The following is a 14471-nucleotide window of genomic DNA, read 5'->3' on the forward strand; positions in this document are numbered from 1 at the left end:
ACCAAGAAGCCCCCTTGGGCTGGAGCCCCAAGATGTGCTGATTATGTACACCAGCCTCACCTGTGAACGCACGTGGGGATGCTAGTGCCAGGGGGCCTGCTGGGGTAGTGCCTTGCCTTGCACTACTTTGTTGGTTAGGAACCTGTGTTTTTAAGGGCTTAGGTTTCTGTGGTGTGCCGCCCTTCCCCACTTAGCACTTGGCTTCCTCCAGGTTTATGTGCCTACCCCTCTCCTTATAGGTGAACCTGGTGCTGGGGGACGGCCGGTCCCTGGGCCTCACAATCCGAGGTGGAGCTGAGTATGGCCTTGGCATTTACATCACTGGCGTGGACCCGGGCTCAGAAGCAGAAATCAGTGGGCTCAAGGTAAGGGGACAATGGACCATGGGCTGCATGTTGCGGATGTGGGTGGGAAAGGTCAAAGTAGGTGGTGGCCCAGCTGAGGACTGGATTAGCTGGGGAGCCCCGGCTGGCTGCTGGGTCTGTAGTGTGCAGCTTTGAGTAGCAGAAGGGCAGCCTCCCACACAGCCATAGGCAATCAGCCAGTCCAGCTCTTTTGAGGCTGCTGTTTTGTAAACATTGTTGATGCCCCTGATGGCCCTGACCCCAGGGCTCGTTCTGACACAACAGAGAGGAAGAGGAAGAGAAGAAGCTAGCCGTGAGCTGGCCTGTGGCTGTAGGAGGCAACAGGGCTACCGTCCAATCCAGACTAGCAGTTACTGAAATTGCATAATTACCTCATATTCTAAAGAGAGCTGTGTGCTTAGCACTTGAGAGTCACGCCACATGTATCATTTCGCGCTACCTGGTGGAGTGAGGTGGTCCCCAGGTTCTCCCATATATAAAGAGTTCCCACCAACTGGTCTAAGGTGGGTCTCGAAACAAAGCTTGTGCCCAGTGAGTCTTGACTAAATCCCAAAGGCCGGGGTGTAATCTTCAGAGCTGAGAACCCTACGAGGGATAACGAGTCCCTTGTCAGAGAGCCAGAGACTCTGCATGCCAGGACACCGGCCCAGATCACTGAGACCATGGCAGCCCGTGTTTGAGCAGTCATAGGTTCTGGGCCCACGGCGATGTGGTGTGCTGATAGTGGGCCCGGGTGTGGCATTTGAAAGAGGCAGATCGTGAGACAAGCTGGGGAGGTTTGGGACGCAGTGCTGAACAGCTTCATAGTCGGAGCACAGGTGACTAGATGAGTACCCAGCCCCAGCGCAAGGCTGGAGACTTGGTCAGGAGAGATGTGTGCCACGAAGGATCCGGCATGTGCATGTGAGTGTGTGCATGTATATGCATGCATGCATGGCTGCATCTCAGGATCCACAGGGCCCCAAACCCCAGCAAGGCAGACAGACTGTCACAGGGAGGTGAGGCAAAAATCGACTTTTGGGAAACGTGGGGCATTTGGAATGCACTCTGGGCTCTACAGGGAAAGGCAGTGCCATGACCCAGCTCCACTCCAGTCCTTCAGGGCTGTGTGACCTTGGAGCCTCCTCCACCTGCCTCAGCCTTCCTGTCCCTGTGAAGGAACAGACTTGTTGAAAAGATAAAAGGAAACAAACTGTATCATTAGTTATTGTAGTAAACAGTGTAGACTCTGTGTTTCTTCAAAATTCACATATCAAATCTTCACCATTCAGTGTGGGGCCAAGCGTTAGAGCCTTTGGAAAGTGACGGGGCCGTGAAGGTGGAGCCCTCATCTGTGGTGTCATTGACCAAGCAAGAGGGTCCTCACCAGGCACAGAATCCACTGACACTTTAGTGTTGAGCTGTCCAACATCCAGAACTGTCAGCATAACTGTACATGAGCAGTGCTGGCTGAGGGACTTGGTTGCAGCACCTGGCCACATTATATTATAGAGAAGGAATTCCAGGGTTCCACCCTCTGCAGGGTTAATAGGCAGCTAAGGTTTGCTGAGGGAGGGAAAGAGTTTCTTCAGGGATGCAGCTGCTGTCTAAATTGCACATTCAAATAAATCCTTACTCCTGAAATGAAACTGATTGGGACACACACACACACACACACACACACGTACTCATGGGACGGGGACAGCAGATAGCACTGTCTCTGACCTCCAGGAGTTATGTCCTATTGGGAGGATGGGCAACAAAATACTCTGTTCCTTTGGTTAGGAAGAAGGCAAAGGAGACACCTTGTGTGAAACTTTCCTATTGCCTGAATTTTTCAGGTGGTTGCGGGCGCTGGGAGTAATTTGCTTGCAAACTGCCCACCTTCAGTTAAGTCCTGTGCTGTCCTCGGCAGGGAGGCGCTTGGTGGTGGCTGCCACCTTCCTCTCCCCTCACAGGCCCCTTGCCTGTGCTGACACCTGCCCACACTCTTTGGGCATCCAGCACTGATTAATTCTGTTTATTGCAGTGCATTTTCCATGGAATTAGGCATATTGAAATGGAATAAAGGGCCTGCTTGTGTGGGTGGTAGAGCCAGAACAGGCTTTATTTGTAAATAGCGCTCCGTGCTGCGGTGCAGCACCGCCCTCCACGGGGCTTCCAGCTGCTCAGCCCACTTAGTTCCAGGGCCCAGTGTGAGCCCAGAGAGGGGGCAGCATGCTCAGGCCCTGAGTGGAAAAGCACTTGGGAGGCCAGTCATACCCCCAGAATTTAAGCCAGGGGTGGTCTGTGCAGCAGGGACAGTCCTGCCTCCTGGTCTTTTTACACTGTGCTCCCATACCCAGCCAATTTCCAGTCCTTCCAAAGAGTGAACCGCTAAGCGTCTTTTGTTCCCTTAGGGACAGCCTGTATTGAATGGCATTCAGAAGCAATCGTAATAGCACTTACCATCCATTAACGGGTTATTATGAGTGAGACATGGTGCTAACATTTAGATACATCTGCTTGTATTAAATCCTTTCCATAGCCCTGTGCAGTGGGGGTGGGGGCTTTCACAGCACAATTTAACAGATGAGCAACTGAGACTCAAAGAAGTGCAGTGACTTGCCCAGGGTCACACAGGGATCCAGCACTGGCCCTTCTGGCCCTGTAGCTACATCCTTTGTTCTACCGTTGTTCTGTTGATGCTCTCCCAGGTTGGCCCACCTCCATGGCCTCTGTTGAGTCTGCCCAGGCTGAGAGCCCACTGCTATTCTACCCGGGACCAGGCTGCTGTCTTAGATAGGATCCTTTGCCTCTGGGAATGTCCCACTAGTGGGGCAACTGCTCTGCCACCCGTGGCTTTGGAGCAGGCCTTCCACACATTTGGAGAAGAAATGGTACCTCAGTGACAGAGGATGGTCTGCGCTTTGCAGATCTATGAGGGAGCCTGGGCTGTGTGCTACCTTCATGGGCTGGACTGACCCCTCTACAGACGAGCTTTTCTAGTCCTGCCCACCTGGTCTCTCTGCTTCCTCAGAGCAACACCTTGTGCTGGGGACCTACTAGGTGGTGGGGACCCTGCTTACATCATCCACTCAGATCTTCACACAGCTCCGCAAGGGTGGTGGAGTCCCGGTCCTATGCATGTCAGGAGTGTACATGTCTGACGTGTCCCAGCTTCCGGTCATGTGAGGTGGAGCCTAGGGTGCACTTCTCCCTGACGCCCAGGAAATGAAGGAAGGGCTGTGGCCAGGACAGGACCCGACCAAGCTCTGATTTTGAGCCCTGTCTCCGTTGTGTCCCAGCTTGAACACAGGAGTGCTGGCATGTTGATGACGTGGTATTAGTGACTGTATTCGTTCATTTTTCTCATTGCTATGACAGACTGCCCAAACAAAGCAATTTAGGAAAGGGCTTATTTTAGTTCACAGATTGGGGGTAAGGCCAATCAGTCATCGTGGGCAGGATTGTAAGACAGCCAGTCACATTGCATCCACAGGCAGGATGCAGACTGGGACTTTAGCCCGTGGAGAGACACCATGCACATTTAGAGTAAACTCTCAATTAGACTTTCTGGAAATACCGTCTCGACACCCGGGGTATGTTTTCATGGAATTTAAGTCTAGTCAAGTTAACAAGATTCATCAACCATCATAGTAAACTTACTGCCCACATAGGTTGCAAACTGCACAGCCTGCCCTTGCTCCTCGGTGCTGATTGCTCTGTGCTAAAGCAGGCTGCCTAGCACTGCTGCCCACAGTATGGCTGCTCAGTGAGGGTGCCCTGGGAGTGTTCCAGGGTAGAAAACAAGTGGCCAGGGACTGTCATGCTCACGTCTCGGCCTCCAGCTTCACTCATTTACACCTGAGCTGAGAGAGGCCAGAGGATGGGGAATCTAGAGCAAAGGAGCCGGACAGCCATGGCTGCTCTCTGTTCCCTCTAGGCGAGAGAAGGGTGTCATTATTACCAGATGGTGAGGTTAAATGAAGGCCCTTCAGATGGGCTTTCTGCCACTTGCCCCTGGAGACCCAAACGTGGCCAGATATTAAGAGAGAAGTAGCAGAGGACAGAAGGGTTCCTTAGAAAGTCTCTAAATGATCATAATGAAAATAATACACATACCATCTTCACGTTTCTATAACTCCTGACGGCTTAAAAAACTCAGCTCAGAAGAACATACCATGATGGACTCCTTGGCAGTGCTGAGGAATTTATCCGATTTTATGACAGTCATAAGTAAGATGACAGAAATAATCATCTAATGTTTATATAATTCTTGGGAGTCTAAGAGCTTTTTGCAAACAGTGTTCTCTCTTTCCACAACTTAAAATGAATGAACTAATTTCTTGAATGACACAAACTATTCACACCTAGGAAAAGAAAAATAAATAATCTGTGTGCCCGAGCTATGTCAAAGAAAGGAAGTTTGTAGTTATTAAGCATCCCAAAAGAAAATGCAAACCTAGACACTTTCACAGATAAAGCTGCCAAGAGGTTCAAGAAGTACTGTGTAGTCTCCTCCTGAAAACAGACGAGGCCGTATATCCCAGCTCATTTTGTGAAGCCAGACGATATACTACTACGACCATGCAAACTCTGAACCAGGAAAGAACATGGCAGAGCATGGTCCTTCATGGATGTAGGTCCTAATACCCCCAGGAGAGCATCATCAAATCCAGCGAGAACAAAGGGACTGGAGGGATGCCTCAGACCACGTAAGTGTGAGGACAGGAGCTGGGATACCCAGCACACACATAAATGTCAGAAATGCCACAGGTGTGGTGGCCACCTGTAATCTCAGAACTCTGGAGGCAGAGACAGAGGCTCCCAGAGCAAGCTGGCCATGCTGGACCAGCTAGATCTGTATGCTGTAGGTTCAAGTCAAAGATCTCACCAGAATAGTTAAGATAGAGAAATCACATGACACTTAGCGTCCTCTGCTCTCCACATGCTTGAGCATACATGTGCATCTGTATACACACACACACACACACACACACCTAAGCAAACTGGGGATTGAAGGAAACAAATAAATGAAGGATATATTTTTTAAAAACTATGCAGGGACTAGAGAGATGGCTCAGTGATGAAGAACACTTACTGTATGAGACCCATGTCAGACCCCATGTCACAACTTCCTGTAACTCCAGTTCCAGGGGACCTGATGCCTTCTTCTTGCTCTCACATGTCACTACACTAATGCTTACATACCCCCACACACACATAATTAAAAATAACATCTTAAAATAATACATACAACAAAGATGAATCCTGAAGCTTCATTCACATGTTGGAAAACTAAATGCCTTTGCCTGAAATTAAAGAGCAACAGAAGGTGAACAGAGGCTCCCGTGGAATCTCGTGCTGGTGCTCAACTTTCCTAACGCTGCAACCCTTTGATACAGTTCCTCATGTTGTGGTGACCCCCTAACATGGCATTATTTCATTGCTACTTCGTAATGGTAATTTTGCTACTGTTGTGAATCATAATGTAAACATTGGATATGGAGGTGGTCTTAGGTGACCCCCAAAGGGGTCGCACCACGCACAGGTTGAACACCACTGAGCTGCAGGAATGCTCAAGGCAAAGCGTGAACGACCTTAGGCAGGGAAAGCGTGGGGCTGGACAAAGACCTCCAGCCAGGCCGGACCTCCTAATGTTCCCACAACCTCCCAAGCATTGCCAACAGGAGAGCAATGTGGAGCAGAAGCAGAACCTGGGAGGAGGGAGGGAAGAGGGGGCAGCGGCTTATCTCAGCTTCACTCTGTAACTGCAGCTGCAAGTTCTTTCTCCTCCTCAAGAATGTGGAATGGGACTTCTGAAACCATGTCATTTCCAAGAAATGTTAAACTAGTCTGAAATCTCAGGGGCCAGGATTACAGATTGACAGGAGGAGATGGGGGAAACCCTGTGCTGCAGGAATCATCAGCTCACAGAGAGAGGGCGAGAGGGGCGGTTCAGAACCACACAGAGCTCACGAGGCTTGCACTATGCTCTGAACACACAGTGCCTTGAGCCATGCTCAAGAGAGGCTGGAGGTGCTGGAGGCAGAGATGCCCCATACAACACACACACACACTCATATGCACGCACGTACACACACACACATGCATAGACATACACATACACACACGTACACACATGCACACTTGCACAGACACACACATACATACATGTACACACATGCACAGACACACAAACACACATACGCATAGACACACACAAACACAGACACTCATGCATACATATGAACCCACACATGCATAGGCACACAAACACACATACATACAGACACACACATACATGTACACACATGCACAGACACACATGAATACATATAAACCCACACATGCATAGGCACACAAACACACATACGTACAGACACACACATACATGTGTACACATGCACAGACACATAGACACACATGCATACATATGAACCCACACATGCATAGGCACACAAACACATACATACAGACACACACATACATGCATGTACACATATGCGCAGACACACAGACACACATACATATAAACACACACAGACACACAAACACAGACATGCACACTACCCACCCATGTCTGGGTTGTGAACACTGTTCTCCATATAAAAAGAATATAAGGACCTGGGCTCTTGGTAAAAAGGACTAACGTCAGGTGGGAAGATCGCAGACAGCATGTGACTTCTTTCTTTTATGACTCTATTTCGGGAATGCTGGCCCAAGCCTGTAATCCCAACTCCTTCAGGGTTCGAATCAGGAAAAATGCTGATCTGAAGCCAGCCTTGTCTTGTGTGTATGTGTGTATGTACGCATGTGGGTGTTCTCATGAAGCCAGGTTGGACTCAAACCACTACATGTGGAGGATGACCTTGAACTCCTGCCCTCAGGTAATCCTGAGTGCTGGGAGCACAGGCCTGTAGCCACAGCCACTGGTTCTGGGGAATTCAACACAGGGGTCTGTGTATGCTACACAAGCAGCTCGTAATTCAGATGCCAGAAGGCAAAGACGAGCTAACATGGAATCAAGCAGAAAGGTAAGTAGATGCAGTATATTCAGTGTGTGTGCACAGTGCTCCTAAAGGCAGGGCACACTCATAGCCTGGCTCTGTACTGAGGTGATGACAGAAAGGACTGAATAAACAAATCAATGCCCATTTGCGAGATGGCACAGTCTATGGGCAGAAAGAAAGATTTATTGGGAATCAGACCCACAAGGCCATCTCTGGGGAGGGGAGGTGCAGAGAGAAGAGCAGAATGGTGGAAAAGCAAGCAGGTTTTGTGTGACAGTCAGCAGGGTGGGTCTGAACTGAAACATGCCCAAATTGCCCTTGCCAGGGGTAGTTGACCTTTGGCAAAGGTTAAGGGAGGTTCCTGGAGGAGTAAGGGCAGTCTCTAATAAAAAGAAAATGCCTTGAGAGAAATCTTTAGGCTTGCTTGCCTGGTAATGATCCTCTCTTTACCCTGCCAGAGTCACCAGCACTGCCATGGGGAGGGGGAGGCAAGGACCTGACACCATTATAACATAGGGACATGGGGCTGACACCATCATACATAGTGACATGGGGCTGACGCCATCATAACATAGGGACATGGGGCTGACACCATCATAACATAGGGACATGGGGCTGACGCCATCATAACATAGGGACATGGGGCTGACACCATCATAACATAGGGACATGCAACTGACACCATTATAACATAGGGACATGGGGCTGACACCATCATAACATAGGGACATGGGGCTGACACCATCATAACATAGGGACATGGGACTGACACCATTATAACATAGGGACATGCATCTGACAGCATCATAACATAGGGACATGCAGCTGACATGAGAGAGAGAGAGAGAGAGAGAGAGAGAGAGAGATGAAAATCGCACTAGAGCATCATAGTTACGTCATAACTGCATTGTGGGGCAGGGCTGAAAAGTGGGTAGAAGTTCAAACGCCAGACTGTTTCTTCGGATCATCCCTTCTAGTGTGTTCCCAGGGCATGAGGGAAAAGTAGAGAATGGAGAAAAAGCAATGCTAACCCTGAACACACCTCTGAGTAGGACGTTAATAGGTTTTCTGCCTCCAATAATGAGTTTCTCCTTCGATGCAGTAAGCCAGATCTAGTCAAATTGAAGAGTATAAACAGATGTATTAAGCAAAGCAACTCCCTGACCAGTTCACTGATCTCAGAAAAGGCCAAAGAAGTCACGTGATGATTGTATCCAAGTGTGGTCTAAAGCTGAGACTTAGGTGGGAATCTGGTGGCTGGCAGCTTCAGGGGAGGAGGCAGCAGTAGGGGGCAAGAATGCGGAACTGGGCTCTGACTTTTTCCTCTGTTCTGAGACTCTGGGCAGACAGGGTTTGGGGACGGGGGACTGGGAGGAATGAGGCTTCCTGTACCATGTGCAGGACAAGCCAGAGGCTCCAACTGAACAGGAATAATGCTGTTTTAGATTATTATTGCAGAAATAATCTTGCTCATTGTATAGAAGAGAAAACATCTCCTAACCAGGTCTGCAGAGAACTGCTTCCTCTTCTACCTGCCTAAATGCCTGACCTTCCCACCTGGACATGGCAAACCAATACAGCCCAAATCCCCGGAGAGGCACCCTGCTGAGTCCTGACCTATCTCAGTGGTCCATAGCCTACCAGCCTCCACTAAAGACTCGTGAGAGGGCGGTTTGTGCTAGGCACAGTCCTTTAGCCCTGTGAAGAAGGAGGCCCTGACCATAGCCCTGCTTTATCGATGGGGACCTGAAGCGCAGAAAGGTTTAGCCACTTTCCCAAGGTCACACAGCTAGTAGGCAAAGGCGCTGGGATCGGGAGGGATAAGATTCAGTCCTGACAATCTTGTTCCCATCCTTCCCTCTCACGCCTTCTAGCCAGTTCTAACAGCTCTCACTGTGGAGCCTTTCTGAAGTAGTTCTCAGCATGCAGGTCTTTCTGATGCAGATGGCTGGGTTCTGACTCCTGGTTTGTGACTCTGTCTGTGGTGTGTCTGCGTCACACTTCTCTGTGGGCCCTGTCTGCTCCGCCTCTGGTCTCCCCAGGAACACTGCTGACATCTTCAAGACTAAGATAGAAAAGTGACCTCCCATCCTCTTCCTGCAAGCCACATCCCTCCATGTGCCTTCCCTGAGTCGTCTCTGCTGCCCTCAGGCAACCCTAGGAGGACCTGATGGCCCTGGCCTAATTTTGCCCCATCCAGCAGCTTGCCCTGAGCCTGTTGCTAACCAGTGAGTGGAGCTGGGGCAGGTTCCAGAGGCTCCGCCCACAAGAAACCCACTCCAAAGGGGAAGGCTCCAGGTCACCTTTTTATTACTCACAGGGCTCTGACCTGTTTCTTTGAATTCAGATGCAGCCCCAATGTCAGCAGGCTGCCCGATGGCACACTGACATTTGTCACCAGTGCGACTGTCTTAGCCCTGTCCTTACACGGAAGAATGCAGCATTGCCACCTAACCTCTGTGCACTGCCACCCTCTGCAGAACGGGGGCCTGAGGCGGAGATGCTGGTATATCTGCCATGCCTCCAGGATAGGGCCTGGCTCAGTTTCTTGTTTCTTGTGCTGACCAGGCAGGCCTGTATCTGGCTTACCGTGCAGCTGTGATGACTCTGAACCTCTGGCGTTCCTCGCTCCACCGTAGTACTGGGATGGCCCTATTGGCACTCCAGCGCCCAGTTTATGTTGTGCTCGCAATGCACGAGTGCCCTGTCAACTGAGCTATATCCCCAGCCACAGGGCCCACCACCCAATCCCGTGACAGCGACAGCTCAGTGCTTGGGGGGTCACTCTGCAGACATGCAGGTTCTACTTGGAAATTGCTTCTGGCTGAATGAGTAATAGAAAGAGGATTGAGTGGCCTGGTGTCTAGAGAGGTGCCACCATGAGTGTGATGCTGTGATCCCTGAAGAACCTGACTGAACACGAGCACATGACTTCCTCAGTGTGGTTGAGGAAAAGATTTTTCTTGTTAACAGAGGCATCTGGAAGAGTCTAGACTGAACAGGGCCATAAGAGGAGGGAGAGGGGGAGAACGAGAGAGAAGAGGAGAGGGCAAGCAAATCAAGAGAGGAGCCGAGGACCAAGAGAGTGCATATCGGAAGAGAAACTAGAGGAAGGGTATCCAAGCCCAGCCCCTGGGCTAAAGAGGTCTAGCGTAGGGCGTGGGGTGAGGAACTGGCAAGAACTACAAGTACTAAGTAAGCCTTATCCCAGGCTTCTTCGGGACCTAACAGAACCCACATACTTATCATGCCAAGACCCTGTCCTTGCCACTTTCCCAACATTGACGCCATTAATCCCGCAGCAAGCGTGAGGTAAGAGGTCCCATCCTTCGTCCACCAGTGTGATGTTTAGAGAGGTCCAGTGACTCACCCAATGTTACATAACTAAGACGTGGCAAAGCCAGGCTTGAACACAGGCAGGGTGACTGAGAGTCATTCTCAGGAAAGCTCTTCAGTACCACGTAAGGAAGCCCACTGTGGCCATCCACGGAAAGTGTCTGTGTGGCTGGGCCACAAGGTGGACCGATACTTGACAGCCATCTGCATGCCCAGTGCCTAGACAGCAGCTGCAGAAGCAAGCTGGTGCCCGGTGTGGTGTGGATATTGGTCAGATGTGCAGTTGATAGTCACAAGCAGAGAGGTGAAGGAAGAGATTAACAGAGGAACATTAGGGGCAGGGTGCACAGGGCGAAGAGCAGGTGGGCAGAAGGGGCAGGGAGGAGCACAGGGTAGGCGACACCAGCCCCGGGAGCTGTTTCAGGTCCTTGCAGCAGCTGGACACACTTGGGCTTGCATAATTCATAAGCCCAGGAGCTGTTAGCTGAGACTGGTAGGTAGGTGGAAGGCAACCAGGCCACCAGAGTTTGGGGTGTCATGAGAGACATGTAGGCACACACGTCTGTAAATGTGTGTGCATGTGTGTACACATGAGACTGGAGTTTGGTTGGTGCAGCTGGCCAGCTTGTACTGTACAGTCAAATTTCGGAACATTTCAACAGAGCCATGGATCCCACCTCCCTGGGAGCTCTAATACCCTCTGTCTCCATCTTTGTCTCCAGGGCACTGTATGTCTGTGAATCACCCAGTATGTGGCGGCCTTTGGACTGTCTCCTTCCACTTAGCATCATGCAGCCTGTGTCAGTATATTCATTTTTATGGCTGAATAATATACTGTCACGTGGTGGTACCGCATTGCTCGGTCAGTAGCTGGCGGGCTATTGGCCTGTTGTCATCTGTTAGCATCTTCCACTTTCTCTACATACATTCTAGATGATTGATTAATTAGCTGCGCAGACCATATGTGTCTCACATCTTCCACTGTGTCTTCCCATGTGCCGTGATTAAGCCCCTAAGCACAGTCTGTAAGAGTTGTGTAATAATATCCCATCCCATAGCTGTAATATTGGCCTGACTGTTCCCTTGAAGTCAAGCATTTAGCTGTTTCTAATTGAAATAAGGTTTTTCCAAAAGAGCAGCCAAACGAGAGAAACCTCAGAGGAACTTCCAGAGGAGCTTATATCAGCTCCCAGCTTCTCCCTGCCTGCAGTCTGCAAAGGTGGTGGGGGCTGCAAAGCCTGGTGGAGGGCAGGAGTGATTTAGACCAAATTGCTAACAGGCTCTTTCTGGCATGGGTGAGGATATGATTCTTGCCAGGCAGGAGGCAGAGCAGGCCCCTCTTCCCAAAACCCCAAAGCATAGGGAAATGTTTTCGAAAGACGAGAAAATGGCAGCTGGTTAAGCCATATGCCCCAGACCTTATGCTTTTTTCTGGAATCTTTTTACTTCTCCTCTGTCCTAGTCAGAGTTCTACTGCTGTGAAGAGACTTCATGACCATGGCAGCTCTTAAGAAGGAAAACATTTAATTGGGGCTTGCTTTCAGTTTCAGAGGTTCAGTCCATTGTCAACATTGTGGGGAGCATGGCGTCATGCAGGCAGACATGATGAAGAAGTAGCTATGTCCAGATTCACAGGCAACAGGAAGAGAGAAACTCGGGGCTTGGTATGGGCTTTTGAGACATCAGAGCCCATCCCCCAGTCAGGTACTTCCTCAACAGGCCACACCTCCTAATCCTTTCAAATTGTGCTACTCTCTAGTGACCAAGATTTCAAATATACGAGCCTATGGATGCCAGTCTTATTCAAACCACCACATCATCCCTGGTCACGTGATCTTTGTATGCAGCACAGACTGAGGGTTTCAGCACCAGATGTCTAAATTGACAACATGGCCGCTCCAAAATATGGTTAAGTTGAAACGTTTTATTGTAGATATGAGGGAGACCACAGCCAGGAGCATCTGGAAGAATCCAGAACAGGGGGAGAAAGAAGTAGACTGAGCATGGCCAGAAGACTGGACTTGGCCAGGAGAAGAGTGGGGATGAAGACAGAGAGGGCCAAGGGCAAGGACGGAGACAGGGCACAGAGAGCGGCCTAAGAGAGGAGAGCAGAGCTCTAAGGAGAAAAGAGTTGCCTGGGGAGCGAGGCCCATGAGCTGGGGAAGTTCAGGGGAGGGTGGGCCAGAATGCCAGCATTCCCTCTGCTGTGCCATTTGTTCCTTCTGCCACTGGCAAAGGAAACGGCTCCTTTGTAGAGGAGACCTGGCTTCACAAGTTCCTGAGGAGTGCTGGCGAGCTGGGTTTTTCTTTGGACCTGATACACAATTTGGAGATAATAGAAAATGAACTTGAAAGTCCCAGAATTTGCAACTCAGGACTCACACTGGAGAGTAGGTAGGCCTATTTCTTCCCAGTTCTCTTAATGTAATTCAAGATCACACTGAGATGAGCAGTGTTAGCAGCAATAAAAGCCCAAGTTCAGAAGTAATGTGTCCACTGTCCACCGTGGACAGTTGTACCCCAGTCTTGGGGAAACTCCTTCCAGGTGTTTATGACTGCACAGAATATAATAAAAACACTAAGACTTCAGCAACACTGGACTAAAAATCTTCTTCCCTTCTTCCCAAAAATCTAGCACCGAGATCCTCCTCTGTAGGAAAAACTGTCTCAAAATGATAGCAAAACAGAAAGGTGCAGGTGTTACTATATAATCCTGAGGTGTGTGTGTGTGTCTGTGTGTGTGTCTGTGTGTTTGTGTGTGTGTGTTTGTGTCTGTGTGTGTGTTTGTGTGTGTGTCTGTGTGTCCGTGTGTGTGTTTGTGTATGTATGTCCATGTGTGTGTTTGTGTGTGTGTCTGTGTGTGTGTTTGTCTGTGTTTGTGTCTGTGTGTGTGTGTCTGTGTGTGTGTTTGTGTGTGTGTCTGTGTGTGTTTGTGTGTGTGTCCGTGTGTGTGTCTGTGTGTCCGTGTGTGTGTCTGTGTGTGTGTCTGTGTGTGTGTCCGTGTGTGTGTCCATGTGTGTCTGTGTGTGTGTCTGTGTGTGTCTGTGTGTGTCTGTGTGTGTCCGTATGTGTGTCTGTGTGTGTCTGTGTGTGTGTCTGTGTGTGTGTCCGTGTGTGTGTCCATGTGTGTCTGTGTGTGTGTCTGTGTGTGTCTGTGTGTGTCTGTGTGTGTCCGTATGTGTGTCTGTGTGTGTCTGTGTGTGTGTCTGTGTGTGTGTCCGTGTGTGTGTTTGTGTGTATGTCTGTGTGTGTGTCCGTGTGTGTGTTTGTGTGTGTGTCTGTGTGTGTTTGTGTGTGTGTCTGTGCGTGTGTCTGTGTGTGTGTTTGTGTGTGTGTCTGTGTGTGTGTCCGTGTGTGTGTTTGTGTGTGTGTCTGTGTGTGTGTCCGTGTGTGTTTGTGTGTGTGTCTGTGTGTGTTTGTGTGTGTGTGTCTGTGCGTGTGTCTGTGTGTGTGTTTGTGTGTGTGTCTGTGTGTGTGTCTGTGTGTGTATGTCCGTGTGTGTGTTTGTGTGTGTGTGTCTGTGTGTGTGTCTGTGTGTGTTTGTGTGTGTGTGTCTGTGCGTGTGTCTGTGTGTGTTTTCAGGTGCGTGTGGATGTGCTCACATGTGTGCTGTGTAAGTGAAGGCCGGAGGTCTCCATTGACCACGCCCTCTCCACTTTTAAGAAACTATTTTTCTTAGAATTTTATATATGAGTGCTGTATTTACATCATTTTCCCACCTCTCCTCTCCTCTTGTGTATATATATATATATATATATATATATATATATATATATATATATATAAACTGTTGAGT

The 14471-nt window shown here is 49.6% G+C and overlaps 1 protein-coding gene across 5 annotated transcripts in view; it reads left to right on the plus strand.

The window, feature by feature from the left end:
• Positions 1-14471, plus strand: part of Whrn (whirlin) — an 87777-nt gene that overhangs the window by 40225 nt on the left and 33081 nt on the right. For all 5 annotated transcript variants that reach the window (XM_057783953.1, XM_057783955.1, XM_057783956.1 and 2 more), the window contains exon 3: positions 240-365. In XM_057783953.1, coding sequence (XP_057639936.1) covers positions 240-365 — 126 coding nt within the window. The remainder of the gene's footprint in view (positions 1-239; positions 366-14471) is intronic.

Source organism: Chionomys nivalis, chromosome 11, assembly GCF_950005125.1.
Source record: "Chionomys nivalis chromosome 11, mChiNiv1.1, whole genome shotgun sequence".
NCBI lineage: Eukaryota > Metazoa > Chordata > Mammalia > Rodentia > Cricetidae > Chionomys > Chionomys nivalis.